Genomic DNA, 15,930 nt, shown 5'->3' with positions numbered 1-15,930 from the left:
TAGTGACTAGAATGTGCATTGTGAAAACCTCTTCATTGCCCTATTTTCCTGTCTAGATTGATAGGCTTTTATAAGGTCCACACTGTATATTATATTTTGGTATACCCTCCACATACCCTCTATATACCACAGTACTGTATACCTTATGATAGCTCAATAAATTTTTTTATTAAGGTAACATACACATATAATATTTTCCTTCTTTACCATTTTAAGTATATAACTTTAGTGGTAATAAATACATTTATATTCTTTTTCCCTTCTTCATCACCCTCTCCCTTCTCCCCTTCCCAGACTCAATAAATTCTTGTTTATTTAATGTGAATTAAGTTTCCTTGACTAATGCTACTAGTATAGAAAACTGATATGATAAAATGAGTGGCAAATAGAAAATAAATAATTTAAACCAGGTGTGGTTTCTCACACCTGTAATCCCAGCACTTTGAGAAGCCAAGGTAGGAGGATCCCTTGAGCCCAGTAGTTTGAGATGAGACCTCATCTTTATTAAAAAATAATAGCCTAGGTACATGGCGGGACTCTGTCTCAAAATAATAATAAAGAAAATAGTTTTAAATTAAGTCATAAATTTTTTTTAATTTAAATCTAATTATATAATTATATAATCATATAATTAATTATATATCTTACTTATAAATTGCAAGAACTTCTTTTTAAAATAAAATCATTTCTCAAACCCAGTTCTCTGTATATTCTTTTCTTTTCAGGTCAAGTTCCCTTTTCAATACTGGATTCCTCAAAAGAATGCTATTTGAATCTCTTCACCATGGTTTGGATGACATTCAGACCCTAATAAAGACATTAATCTTTGAATCAGAGTGTACGCCTCAAAGTCAGTTTTCAATTCATGCACCTTCAAATCTCAACAAGCAAGGTAGCTAATAGAACACTAGCTTACTAGCTTAAAATTTCTTATCAAAAATACTGTATCTTTTTCAACTGTATTTGATGTTATAAAAAAAGCAATATAATTATAGTTTATCTTTAGTAAGTCCTCTCTAATGAGTCTAATCATAATCTGGTTAACAGTTTTTTTTTTTAATTACATAGTTTTCTTCAGGATTATAATCAGGAGCCTGAGATGAATAGATGAATGATGAATAGTGTTGTGTGTGTGTGTGTTTTTCCCTGATACTGGGTCTCACTTTTTCACCCAAGCTGTAATGCAGTGACACAAACATGGCTCACTGCATTCTCAACCTCCTGGGCTCAAGCAATCCCCTTGCCTCAGCCTCCTGGGTCGCTGAGACCACAGGCATGCACCACCACACCTGGCTAATACTTTGTAGACATGGGGTCTCACCATGTTGCCCAGGCTGATCTCAAACTCCTGAGCTCAAGTGATCCTCTCACCTTGACCTCCCAAAGTGGCTGGGATTACAGATGAGAACCACTATGCCCTGACAATTTTTTTTAAAGATAACCTCCCTTTTTAAATTTTACTAATTAAAAAAAAAAAAAACTAAAGGTCCTTTGCGATTTTTATTACCCTAGATCTGCTTTCTAGAAAAAGAAACTTCAGGTAATTCTAGGAGTGGTGTGGCCAAAAATTGTAGTATCATACACAGAAACTAAATTTATACTTCTTATTCAGTAAAGCTATGTGTTTTTTCCCTTTAGTACAAACAGGCAATTTTGTAGTTGTATCTGACTATTGATATAAAGGTTAACCTATTGAATATCCTAGTGTTCTCATAAATAATTAGAAGAAGCTGCTGTAATAGAGAGTTACAAAATAGAATTTTTGCAGTCCAGTTTGGCCACAGAATCTCTTGTATATTCATGAAAATAGTGTGGATGGCGTTTCATAAACTTTTATTTAAATTTTGAGTTGTTGCCTTATGTTATTCTGTAAAATATTTTCTTTTCCCATTTGCTTTTTTTTTTTTTAGAAGAAAATGGTGTGTTTATTAAAACTACAGATGATACCACAACAGATAATTACGTTGCACAAGGTATGTATGCATATATGTGTGTATATATGTATATATCAGGTCAAAAAGGCATATAGCAAAAGGGTCGGAAGAGAAGAGATTGTCATGGTAGCCTACTTAAAAATACATTTCATATTATATGACAACAAAACTATAGTAAAACTTGTTTACCAACATTCACACATTGAAAATTTCTGTTAACAAATGTTTATATTATATTATATATATTTAAGTTTCCTTGTCTTTGAAGGTCAAAACTAAACTGTTGATCAACTAATAAAAATTACAGCTTATAACTAAAAGCCACTCCTCTTTGAAACTTAACACTCTAGTCTTCTTTTCACCTGTATTCAAAAACACATCTGGAATCTAAAGTTTTTTAAAAAGCAAAACAAAACCTTCGACATTAAGACACTGATATTTTAAATCTTAACATCCTTTGATATGAACTTACAATATCTAACACAGCTATATTTAAAGTATGCACATATCCTAAATTATATGAAAGGCCATATAATAAATTTTTGTGGCTGAAGAATTAGGTCTTCTGGTTAATCAAATGAAATTGCTATAAATCATATATTAATGAGCAATTTTTAAAAGAATTAGAATAAAATTTTACCTTAACTCTAAAATTATATATATGGTATAGCTTTATCGTATATAATTTGATCTTATTTTAGTCACATGGTTCAAGATCTTATTTTAGTCACATGGTTCAAGATCTTTGCTTTCAAAGATCACTTTGAAAGCAAAGGGATAAGCATACATTACAGATATGAACAAAGCATCTGTAATATAAGCATGTTATATTACAGACAAGGAAACTTAAATTCCTTTTAATAGTATATGGTTTAATAACTATTGCATACTCTTTCCAACAGCCATGTTCATTTGGTATCTTCAACCAATTTGATAACTTAAATTGATATATTACCTAATTTCTCTGTTGGAGGGAAGACAAAGAAGCATTATGTTACACTATAAAGAAGGTTAGATTTGCTGGGCATGGTGGCTCACACCTGTAATCCCAGCACTTTGGGAGGCTGAGATGGGTGGATCACTTGAGTTCAGAAGTTCACGACCAGCCTGGCCAACATGGTGAAACCTGTCTCTACTAAAAACACAAAAATTAGCCAGGTGTGTCGGTGCCAAGCATGTAATCCCAGCTACTTGAAAGACTGAGGTGGGAGAATTGCTTGAACCCGGGAGGCAGAGGCTGCAGTGAGCCAAGATTGTGCCACTGCACTCCAGCCTGGGTGACAGANAAAAAAAAAAAAAAAAAAAAAAAAAAAAAAAAAAAAAAAAATTAGATTTAAGAGCATTATCCTACTGCAGATGTTAGTTATATAACCTCAGCCAGGTCCCTCCCCTTCAGCAAAATTGTTTTAAATCCTTTTTAGAATAAAGTAAAACATAAATAAGCTTTCAGAATATTTTCAAAAGCCAAGAGCACAGAGGCACACATCTGTAATCTCAGCTACTCAAGAGACTGAAGTGGGAGGATAGTGTGAGGATTGTGTAAGTCTGGGTAACATAGCCAAACTCCATCTCAAAAAACATTTGTTTTTAATCTCTGAGCCTTTCTCATATATAAATTAATTACACTAATTTTTGTGGGCTCTTCTATAACTCTTAAATTATATGGTTATTGTAAGACCATCTGTCAACACATAAAATCTTAAAATGATAGTATGAGGCAAACCCAGAGGAAAACAATTCATTCTACCAAAGATACATTGTATGTTCATTGCAGTGCTATTCACGATAGCAAAAACAAACAATCAACCTAGGTGCCCATCATCCACGGACTCAATAAAGAAAATGTGGTACATATATACTACCGAATACTATTCATTCATAAAAAAGAACAAAATCATGCCCTTTGCAGCAACATGGATATAGCTCGAGGCCATTATCCTAAGCAAACTAATGCAAAACCAAAATGAAAGGCCTATGTTCTCCCTTGTAAGTGGGGGCTAAACTTTGGGTACTCATGGACATAAAGATGGGAACAGTAGACACGGGGGACTACAGGATGGGGGAGGATGGGATGGGGAATGGGCTGAAGAACCACCTGTTGGGTACTGTGCCCACTGCCTGGATGTGGGGTTATTGGGACTCCAGGTCCCAGCATTACACGTAACAAACCTACACATATACCCTTTAATAGATAAGGGAAGTTGAAATTATTTTTTTACAAAAGAATAAATTACCAGGCCAAAAAAAAAGAAAACAAAACATATACTGCTGATGATAGTCACTATTAAGGTATTACATCAGGTTTTTTGCCTCAGATGCCCCTAGAACTTGTACTAAATCTGGGTGTCTATCTTTTGACTAGGTGCCTCATTGGATTTCATGCAATTTCAAATTTTACATTCAGATTTTAATTATCTGATTTGATAGATGGAACCCAAATTGTCCTTTTTGCTTTATTTTTTTATGTAAAAAGGCAAAAATTTAGCAATACTTTGTATTTATTTTGAATGTAATTTATCATTTGTATGCATCAACTTTGCCTTTTGAATACTTTTTTTTGGTAGGAGGCAGAGTCCCAGTATGTTGTCCACACTGGCCTCAAACTCCTGGGCTCAAGCGATCCTACCACCCGAGCCTCCCAAGTAGCAGGGACTACAGGTGTGCACCACCGCCCCTGGCACCTTCTGAATATTTTGCTTAAGCAGATGTTAATTACTTTACCTGAAGAAGTAAGATTTGACCATAATGTTCATGTATAAATAATCAAGGGATGAACATCAGGCAAAATCTCATTATAGTATTGGATATCTCAGTTTTCCTTTCATGATTTTTGGAAGGATATAGTTCTAGAATCTTACTTTTGCTGGCCTCCTTTCACTCAAAATAAATAAAAAAAAAAAACTAAGTCCTGTAATGAGAAATAGGCAATGAGATCATAACATCCTTTTGTCAGTTTCTGTGTCCCCTCTCAAGACTTTGTGTTGTTTAGTGACCACTGAAGACCCACTATGCATCCAAGACTGAGCACTCAGTAGAGATACAGGTATAAAAATGAAAGACATTGTCCTTAGGAACTTAGAATATAACTTGGAGAGTAAAGACTTAACACACATACAAGAACTACAAGAAAAGAAAAAAAATAGCAGAACTTAAAGTCTGAGTAGTGTAGTATTAATAATGAAATCTGTGAAGTGACTTGCTCTGAATTCATAAATGGCTTCCTACAGGAGACGAAAATAGAGTGTGGCTTGAAGTTAGAAAAGAAGTTCTGATTCGGCAAACAGTTAAATATGAAAATTACATAAATGAAGGACAGTGAAAATAGCTAGAATAAATTATAAAAATTAAGATTGGATAAACAGGTTGAAATGTGTCAGGATTTAGACTTGAGACAAATATACAGTTATAAAAGTATTCAGTTTGTAATTTTAAAGAGCATGCCAACTTTGTGTGTGTGTGTGTGTGTTGCAGGAAAGAGAAAAAGTAATGAAATGATCATCAATTTAGGCAAGAAGCAAAAGACTGATGTCACTGCCGAGCATCCGCCCTTTTATTACAACATTCACAGACACAGCATTAAAGGAATGAATATGCCAAAGTAAGACACCCAGTCAATGACAAAGTATATATTTAATAATATTGTGATTTAAATAAAAATACAAGAACCTAATTATTTTTTCTCTTTCCTTATTACAGGTTAAAAAAGTTTTTGTGCTATCTATCTCAAGCAGGCTTTCGAGTAAGCCGAACTCATTTTGACCCAATGGGTATACGCACAGATGCACCTCTGATGCAGTTTAAATCTATCCTTTTAAAGTACAGCACCCCCACCTATACTGGAGGACAGTCAGAGGGCCATGTCCAGTCAGCATGCGAAGATACAGTAACTGAAAGAGTTGAAATGTCAGTGAATGACAAAGCAGAAGCAAGTGGCTGCAGAAGATGGTAAACATAGAGAAGAGTTGGTTCTCAGGTGTCCATATAGATGGCCTAATAGTTCTCTATACCAACTGTAATTCTTTTTGTATTCTTTGAATTCAGTGGAGTAAAAATAAAAACGATGTCATTTTCATTCAGAAACTGAGCAGTTTCTAACTTAGCTGGTTTGGGATCTTTGCTTTCCAAGTTTTTTCTGTTATAAAGCAAACTAGAAATTTTAATGAAAACATTTCATATGAAGCCAAGTCTCACTGAGATCACCCTACTTGCTTAATGATCCAGAAAATTTTCACATGCAAAGTGTTTGGAATTTTATGTATGTTATGAAAGCCATCTTTTACAATTCTTAATCACATCTCTGCTTAAACTGATTCATGATGTTTATGTTTTCCTGTTTGTAGTGTACAAAATGAAGCCGAAGCCACTTACATATTAAAATGACCCTGAATAGAAGAACAATGTTCTTACAGGTCACTAATGTATTTCATAATTAGAAAACTAAAATATGTTCCCATTTTCAAGAAATCATACTTCTCCCCACATTGATCTTTTCATTTATTGCTAGCTTTTGAAAAATTAAATACTTGCCTGGGATAGAAATACTTTATTTTTGTGACTTTAAGGTCTAAATGACTAAACTCAGAGTAAGATTTTGTCAAAATAATAAATTGAGACCATTGTTCTACTATAATAATTAATTGTTCATGAGTCCTGAAATCCTGAAGAGGAGAGATTTGGTTATAAATTAAACAGGTTGGGTGATCTTAAGTGCCTCGGTTTATGCACGTACAGTATTCATTTGGTTGGTTGTACTACCTCTCAGAAGTAAAATTTGTCATCTTATGGAGCAAGGGTTTTTTGGTTTGGGGTTTTTTGTTTTTTTATTGTTGTTTGGTTTGTTATTTTTGGTTTTGTGTGTATTTGTATAAATTTTTTGTATAATTAGCCCAGGCTGATGTAACTATAAAAATTAGTTGAAAAAAAGTATTGTTTCCTTAATGAATTCTCACTTCATTTGAATATAAGATTTTAGATGAAAAGATTTGATATAAAGTGTAGGTTTTTGTCTCAAGGATTTAATCCATATTTATCCCTAAATATTTCTTAAGGGAAGTAACTTTTTACAACCATTAAGGTGGGGGTTGGGGCAGAGAGGCGTGGTAATAATTATTATAACTGAAAGGTTTAAATATGCTACCTAAGAAAAAAGTACTTCTGTGACACATACAAAAAAATCTGGTGGATGGGCATTAGATGAATATAGAATATTAATTTTGCAGAAATGAAGGAAAATCTTTTTGTGCTATTACAGCATATTCCCAAGACAATTTATTTTCCTTTCTTCAATTGATGTGATCATAAATTTCAGTAAAATCAAGGAATAAGTGAAGTATAAGCTAGTTTCTATTAATGACCATTAAAAAAATTATACTTTAATTCTTGCCAGTTAAAATTATAACTTATGAGTAGAAGAAATGAGTTTGTTTGTATTATCAAAAATAAAGATTACTATAAATCCAGGAGGCAAACTATTACTGCACTCAGATTATCTGATTTAATACATATTATTTGAGTATCAGTCTCAAATTTTGCTAAATGCTTATCAGCATGACATATATTGATCAATGAGTTGAACTGAATGCAAAGATCCTAATTTAATAAAGAAACCTGTAAATTACTGTTATCTAAAATATACATGTATATTAATTTCACATATAAAGGCAGACTTTTTATAGAAAAATTTGGTAGAAAGTAGTTTAGAACTCTGTGATAAGGGACATCAACAAAAAGAGGAAATACTTTAAAAATTCCATTTAGCAACCTAAGCAATCTTGTTCTCATAACAGTAGTAATTTGGGACACCACACATTGTAAGGTAATATCAATTGTATCCTTTCATTAAAACTTGGTAAACAAAAGAACCAGTTAAGGAAATCAGTGTGTTGACTCTGCTAGTTGCTGATGTTAATACTCTAACCATATACTCAGGAAATGGGAGAAGTAACCAAGGGATGGGTTTGGGGGTCACTGTGATGGACCTGAGTCAAAACTCTACTTATACTGACTTCCACAAGACTCCACTCAATAAATGTGTGATGTTCTGGTTGCCCAAAGTTAGAACTAACTCAGCACGTTTGGTGAGCCCAAAAGGTCTAGGAATTTCTTTCAGCATTGTATAACTGTTCTGGTAATGGCTACAGGTTATTTTGTCGAATGCTAAGAGATAGATAATACATACTCGTGATATTATGTCAGAGTCCTTTCTCCAGGGCCTCCAGAAATTGAATTAAATCAGACCTGAGAACTAGATAAGGGTTCCTACTATAGTGGCTCAAGTCAGACTTAGTTTTTAGTAGCATAAACCAAATAGGACTCTCCATTTTCGTTCTTTAGATCACATGATCTTCAGCCAAAGCCAGATCTGATGTTGGACTACCCTGATTATCCTGTGGTTCCTGCTATTACAGTAACCATGCCCACCTGTCTTGGCTAGCAATTAAATGCACTACTTTGTCTCTGCCACAATACAGTCCTGAAAATGCCTATTGAATCAAGGAGTCTGTTTCAACTGAAGCATCTCCCACAGGCATCTCTGGCCTACAGACTATACGGCTTTTCAAGAGTGCTGGTGCTCTGCTCACTAGTGTTTTTCTCAATGCCTTGGGAGAGAGAGTTGACTAGACTCCTATGAGGGATACAGTTAGAGGATCCCTCATATTAAATCCTCCCCAATATGGCCCCTTTTCTTTGATTTCTGTTCTCTACATCATACCAAAAAGTTTCTGGCATATCATCTCTAATTTAGATGAGCCACTGCTGAGTCAAAATGTCTTTCCACCAAGTAAAAAAGACTACTTTGAGCTGTTCAGTCTGATAGACTGGGTCAAAATCTCTGCTATAGTTTACCCATAATGATCATTTGACCCAATTTAAAGTGACGTTCTGCCAAGCATGGTGGCTCACGCCTGTAATCCCAGCACTTTGGGAGGCTGAGGTGGGTGGATCACCTGAGGTCAGGAGTTTCAGACCAGCCTGGCTAACGTAAAATCCCGTTTATACTAAAAATACAAAAAATTAGCCGGGTGTCGTGGCACGCACCTGTAATCCCAGCTACTCAGGAGGCTGAGGCAGGAGAATTGCTTGAACTTGGGAGGCAGAGGTTGCAGTGAGCCAAGATAGCACCATTGCATGCAAGCTTGGGCAATGAGTGACGCTCCGTCTCGAATGAATGAATGAATGAATTAAATTATGTTCTTTCTTTCAAGGTCCTACATACTCAGAATCTATTTCCACAGATATTCTCCAACTATCAATATTAACATCCAAAAAAAACTTTCAGATCACACTTTATATTTGTGTCCCTAGGGCCTGCTGGGATCTGACTCAAACTTTGTCCTGGAAACAATGAGGGATTGTAGGGGATAGGGCATATGGGCTTCTTTGGGCAAGGTAACTAACTCCTTTAAGTGAGGTTATTAAGGGGTTGGTCAGCCAAGGTAACAAGCATATCTCAGGGATTCTTTCAGCTTCAAATGAGGAGTCTGGGATTTAGGATACTCAACTCGTCGAAGTCTTTCCAAAACTTGTTTTTCCGCTCGTATTGCCCAGGCTGGAGTGGAATGGTGTGATCTCAGTTCACCACAACCTCTGCCTTCCAGGTTCAAGGAATTCTCCTGCCTCGGCCTCCTGAGTAGCTGGGATTGCAGGCATGCGCCACCACCCCTAGCTAATTTTGTATTTTTAGTACAGATGGAGTTTCTCCATGTTGGTCAGGCTGGTCTCGAACTCCTGACCTCAGGTGATATGCCCGCCTTGGCCTCCAAAAGTGCTGGGATTACAGATGTGAGCCACCACACCCAGCCTCCAAAACTCTTATTCTCAGAATACCACTCTTTCCTGATCAGTGTCTCTACTCTCGAAAGACCCAACAAGATAAGGATTCTGCCAGCTTGCAGAATCCTAAGGAAAACATTCCCTAGGAAGTGGAGTATTCATTGCAATAGGTTATATTTATATGAGACTTAGTACTACACAGTGCTGTCTTTACATAGATTATACAATCCACAGCAGTAGTTATGATCATCCCTACTTCACAGAAAAAGAAACTCAAGCTAAACAAGATTAACTTCTTTATCCAGTGCCACTCTAAAACTGGCCAGCAGGAGAGCCAGGATTCAATCCCAGGCCAACTTCAGAGCTCATGTGTTAGCCACTTGGTAATCTTCCTTTATTGAAGAATATATAAAGACATGTAAAGTAAAAATTTACTTTAAAGTAATACTTATTTGGCCAAAGACAGTTCCGTAGAAACTCAGGAACAGAATTAATTACAAAAGAGTAATTAACCACTGCCCTATTGTATATTTCCATTTCTAAAACCTCTTAACCACTATACTTTATCATCTATGCCTATTTAGAAAACACTCAGTTTTTCGGCTTCATTCTCATTTTCTATGGCTGAGATTGTCCCATAGCTTAGTTTCAGAATGATAGAAAAATCACTATAAACTCAACATTTTGGAGACAACAGGTAAAAACTCATTGAACTACAGATCTCTCTCAATAATCAGTTACAACTTGAAAATCTCAATACAGTTGATGAGAATCTACTATCTGAAGTCAGTCCAAATCTGTAAAGATTTTGTTATGTAACATAAGTCCTCACTGTTCCTGATAGGTTCTTGGAAACTGTGACTTTAAGCAAAATGACTTTTAGTGACACCAATTTAACCATACGATAATTGATATAAACAAGAGTTAAGTTCCTATAACACATTTCTGGTCACAAAAACATCACCAAACTTCTAAGTAGAGACCCAAAACACTTCTAATATTAAACACTGAAATACATGTGAGCTATGCATACATCTAAGAAGGATCAATAAAAGCAATATATTTACCCAACTTTTGGTAAATCAGTGAGTGACCGCAATTGTAATACTGGGGGGTTTAAATCGAGGAATAAATGTTTGCAAAGCAAAAACTGTAAGGACCACCTTCTACGACTGCACAGTTCAAACACAATGACCAATATGGTGGGCTCACTGAGCATTGCTGACTGCATCGCTGTTGTTTTGTTTTGCTTTATCGTGATAAACCCCTTTGTGATTATCATTTACTTTACAAATTTCTATTTTACAATAATTTGTATTCATTTATTTTTCAACCTGCTTATTCCAGTTCAGGGTAGTAGATGGCCAGAGCCTGTCCTAGCAGCTCAGGGCACAAGGCAGGAACCAGCCTTAGACAGCATGCCATCTGATGGCCAGGTGCACTCACACTCACACGGGCATTATATAGACATCAGTGAATCCAATTTGGGCATCTTTGGGATGTGGGATGAAGCTGTAACACCAGGAGAAAACCCACACAGATGGGAGAATAGGCAGACTCCACACAGAGAGCGGCACCCCCAGGGAAGTGATGATTTTTTGGTCATCAACATTGTAACAGAACATTTTTTCAAGGACCTGCTGTAACTTAAAGCATTTGTGTTTTACAGATAAAAAGAACCATAGACAACATCGACCCCTCCATCAGAGAAAACAAAGAACTAAGATATTTGGCCAGGGTTACACCATATTTAGGTACAAGAATGAGACAAGAGTGCAAGTGTTTTATTTTCATCTAGTTTTGGTTTGGTTTTGCCAAAGCAATGCATATACTTTTTTTAGCAAGTCAAATTAATTCTTAGGCGTGAAAGAGGTAAGAAAGAATCTAATTATTTTAAAATAATACTCCAATAGTACTCCTGTATTCCATTTTAGGCTTTATTAAATTCTAACTACAGAAGATAGGGATGATTTAATTTTCTTAAACAATTTTTGAGATATCCATTCTATGATTTCTTATCTTTTTGAGAGAGAGACAGAGAGAGGGAGAGAGAGAGAGAGAGGGAGAGAGAGGGAGAGAGGGAGGGAGGGAAGAAGGGAGAGAGAGAGGGAGACAGTGTGTTTCTCCTTTCTGGAGCTTTTAGCATCTTTCTATCCATATTATGCTGGATGTGCTTCTTTTTTTAAAAAATTATTGTGCTAGGCATTCTCTAGTTTCTTTAAAAATTCAGGTCCTTCACTTTGGAGTCATTTTCTTACGTTAATAATTTTCTTTCCTCCATTCCATCTTTCTCTTCCTGAAACTTTCAGATGTCCGACTTCCAGGTACATTTTTTTAACTGCTATTTTTTACTCTATCTCCATCCTTTTATTATTATTATTATTTTGATACAAAGTCTTGCTCTCTCTCCAGGCTGGAGTGCGGTGGTGTAATCACGACTCACTGCAGCCTCGATTTCCAAGGCTCAGGTGATCCTCCCACCTCAGCCTCCTGAGTAGCTGGGACCACAGGCATGAGTCACCACACTTGGCTAATTTTTAAATTTTTTGTAGAGATGAGATCTCCCTATGTTGCCCAGGCTGGTCTCGAACTCCTAGGCTCAAGCAATCTTCCTGTCTCGGCCTCCCAAAAGGCTAAGATTATAGGCGTGAACCACCACTCCTGGCCTTTATTAATTTCTGTAAAATACATTTCACATTACATTCTAGTACTTATGTTAGGGTTTTGTATTTTTAAATTGATATAATTGTACATATTTTGAGGGTACATGGGATATTTTGATACATGTATATACAATGTATAACCACCTTCCAGAAGCCCCCAATTCCAAATACTGTCACATTGGAGCTTAAATTTCTAACAAATGAATTTTGGGGGAACACAATCATTTAGTCTATGGTATTGCATTATCTCTTTCTTATTTTCATTGTTTTTTTTTTTGGCAAAACTTCTAATTATACCCTTTGACAACATCTCCCTATCCCTCTCTATGCCCAACTCAGCCCCAGGCAACTATGAGTTTGACTGTTTTATATTTCACATGTGAGAACATGCAGTATTCATTTATATCGGGCCTATTTCACTTAGCATAATGTTCTTCAGTTTCATCCATGTTGCCACAAATGACAGAATTCCCCCTTTAAAAGGTGGAATTGTGTTCCATTGTATGTATACAACATATTTTCTTAATCCAGTCATCCAGTGGACACTTAGGTTGATTCCGTATCTTGGTTATTGTGAATAATGCTGCAACAAACATGGGAATGGCTGCAACAAACATGAGAGGACATATACAATTAAAATATACTGTTCACAATTGCGCAAGATTTTTGTCTGAACTTTGACATAGAAAAAAGATTAGTTCTTCTCACAGACCTTAGCAAATTCAGTGTAATTTATTTTTTCTTTCCTTATTAAGAACTCTTTATCTTTTCACTTCAAGGAAGCACTTTATGGCGTCTCTTTGGTATATCCAAATTGTCAGCATCACTACCCTTGCATTTTGGGGCCATTAAGTAAAATGAACATAAACACTGCAGTACTATGACAATCAATCTGGTAACCATAACAGGTACTAAGTGACTAGTGGACGAGTAGTATATACAGCAAAGATATGCTGGACACGAGGATAATTCATGTCCCAAATGGAATGGCACAAGACTTTCTCAGGCTACTCAGAACAGTGTGTGATTTAAAACTTGTGAGTTATTTCGGAGATTTTCCATTTAACATTTTCAGAGTGCAGTTGATCATGGGTAACAAACCACAAAGGCAAAACTGTGGATAATGGGGAAGTTAATACAATGTGGCAACTATGGAAATCAGAATCCCTTTAGGACTCCAGGGTTTGTTGTGTTTGCTCTTCGCTGGCCTTTTTTTTTTTTTGACTAACACTGTAATGTGTGCATTCTCTGCTGTGACCACTGAAGTCTCTGCTTCATTAGCTTAATGGTCAGCTAATAATAATTAGACAGAGATTTCCTCAAATGTCTTGAACCTGTAAGTCTCTGTCTTGTTAAAGTACTCTGTCTGGGGTATGCCTTCAAAACTCTGGCATGTAGTTTATAACTGTGCCTTACCTTTCACTTCCTGCTGAAACAGAGCCTCAGTGTCTGCTACAGGTGAGGTTAGTGCCTTAGATTTTTTTCTTGGGCATGGAAAGAGTCTTGCATATGTGCATTGCCTTCAAGCTTCCCAGGTACACAATGAAACTTTTCAAAGCCCTCTACACTTCCTACTTTTTGGTCAGCTACTTTTTAGCCCTACCTGCCTCAGGCAACTACTGTATTAAACAACTAACTGCAGGGAACTATTTTTCACAAACAGCATGAAGATAGAGCTTTTTAAGCAAAGTGAGCCGAGTCCAGTAGGAGACATGTTTAGAAAAAAAGAGCTTTGTTGGATGCAGTGGCTCACACCTATAATCCCAGCACTTCAGGAGGCCAACACAGGTGGATCACCTGAGGTCAGGAGTTCAAGACCAGCCAGGCCAACATGGTGAAACTCCGTGTCTACTAAAAATACAAAAAATGAGCTGGGCGAGTTGGCGGGTGCCTGTAATCCCAGCTACTTGGGAGGCTGAAGCAGGAGAACTGCTTGAACTCAGGAGGCGGAGGTTGCAGTGAGCCAAGATCATGCCATTGCCATCCAGCCTGGGCAATAACAGCGAAACTCTGTCTCAAAAAAAGAGAAAAAAAAGCTTTTTAGTGAGGTTTCAGACAGGTCAGAGAGTGATAATTCTATGGAGTCTGATTTTTGGGGAGTTTCAAGGCTATTTTGGGGGAAACAAACTTCTCTGAATAGAAATACAATAGGAATTTAAGAGATGCATTTTCTCACTTGGCATTTCAGTTATTTCACATTTAGTTATCCAACTCAGAATCCTGAGCCTTTGTTTTCTCAAATGTATACACGGGACAAACTGTCTTCCTAAGGTTGAAAGGGTTAGAAATGATATAATGTAAAACTTATTACGAAGCTAAAGTAATCAAAATAGTGTGGTACTGGCGTAAAGACAAACATACAGACCAATGGATTACAACACTCTGAAATAAACCCTCACATATGATTTAGAACAAGAGCACCAAGATCATTCAGTGGAGAAAGGGCTAACTAAGAAAGCTGAATATCCAAATACAAATGAACAAAGCTGGACACTGACTTTTCACCATATATAATACTCCAAATGGAACAAAGATCAAGAGCTAAAACTATACAACTCTTAAGAGAAAACAGGAAAATCTTCATGACATTGGGTTTGGCAATCTTCTTGAATATGATTCCAAAAGCACAGCCAAAAGAAAAAAGACAGACACACTAGACTTCATCAAAATAATAAAAAAAAATTGTACATCAAATGACACTATCAAGGGAATGAAAAGAAAACCCACAGAATGGGAGAAAATATTTGCAAATCATGTATCTGATAATGAATTACTACCTAGAATACATAAAGAATGCCAACAACTCAACAATAACAGAACAACCCAATCAAAAATGGGTGAAGGACTTGAATACATTTCTTCACAGAAGATACACAAATGGCCAATATGTGCATGAAAAGATGCTCAGCATCCCAAGCCATTAGGGAAATGCAAATTAAAACCACAATGAGGCCGGGCATGGTGGCTCAAGCCTGTAATCCCAGCACTTTGGGAGGCCGAGGCGGGTGGATCACGAGGTCAAGAGATCGAGACCATCCTGGTCAACATGGTGAAACCCCGTCTCTACTAAAAATACAAAAAATTAGCTGGGCATGGTGGTGCGTGCCTGTAATCCCAGCTACTCAGGAGGCTGAGGCAGGAGAATTGCCTGAACCCAGGAGGCAGAGGCTGCGGTGAGCCGAGATCGCGCCATTGCACTCCAGCCTGGGTAACAAGAGTGAAACTCGATCTCAAAAAAAAAAAAAAAAAAAAAAAAAAACCACAATGAAAGGAGACATCCAATAAGATAGCCATTATAAGGAGAGTTATTTTAAAAAGAAGAAAAGAAAATAACAAGTGTTATATAGAGGATGTGGAAAACCCAGAACCCTTGTTCATTGGTGGTAGGAATATAAAATAATGAAGCTGCTATGGAAAACAGTTTGGGGTTCCTCAAAAAATTAAACATAGAATTATCATATGATCCAGTAATTCTATTCCTTCATATATACCCCAAATAACAGAAGGCAGAACTCAATTACATACTTCTGCAATAATGTTCACTGCAGTATTATTCACAA

The 15,930-nt window shown here is 36.4% G+C and overlaps 1 protein-coding gene across 2 annotated transcripts in view; it reads left to right on the top strand.

Annotated features, from left to right (window-relative positions):
* TRMT1L (tRNA methyltransferase 1 like) overlaps positions 1 to 7,792 on the top strand; it is a 38,737-nt gene extending 30,945 nt beyond the window's left edge. The window contains exons 12-15 of one of the 2 annotated variants that reach the window (XM_017524520.2): positions 726 to 892; positions 1,911 to 1,973; positions 5,406 to 5,532; positions 5,631 to 7,792. In XM_017524520.2, the coding sequence (XP_017380009.1) occupies positions 726 to 892; positions 1,911 to 1,973; positions 5,406 to 5,532; positions 5,631 to 5,883 (610 nt within the window). In that variant the 3' untranslated portion in view covers positions 5,884 to 7,792. The remainder of the gene's footprint in view (positions 1 to 725; positions 893 to 1,910; positions 1,974 to 5,405; positions 5,533 to 5,630) is intronic. The other variant, XM_017524521.2, reaches the window with a different exon arrangement.
* Positions 7,793 to 15,930: the final 8,138 nt, after the last annotated feature.

The sequence above is a fragment of the Cebus imitator genome, unplaced genomic scaffold, assembly GCF_001604975.1.
Source record: "Cebus imitator isolate Cc_AM_T3 unplaced genomic scaffold, Cebus_imitator-1.0 Scaffold33, whole genome shotgun sequence".
Taxonomy (NCBI): Eukaryota; Metazoa; Chordata; class Mammalia; order Primates; family Cebidae; genus Cebus; species Cebus imitator.
This window is presented reverse-complemented; position numbering and strand designations above follow the sequence as displayed.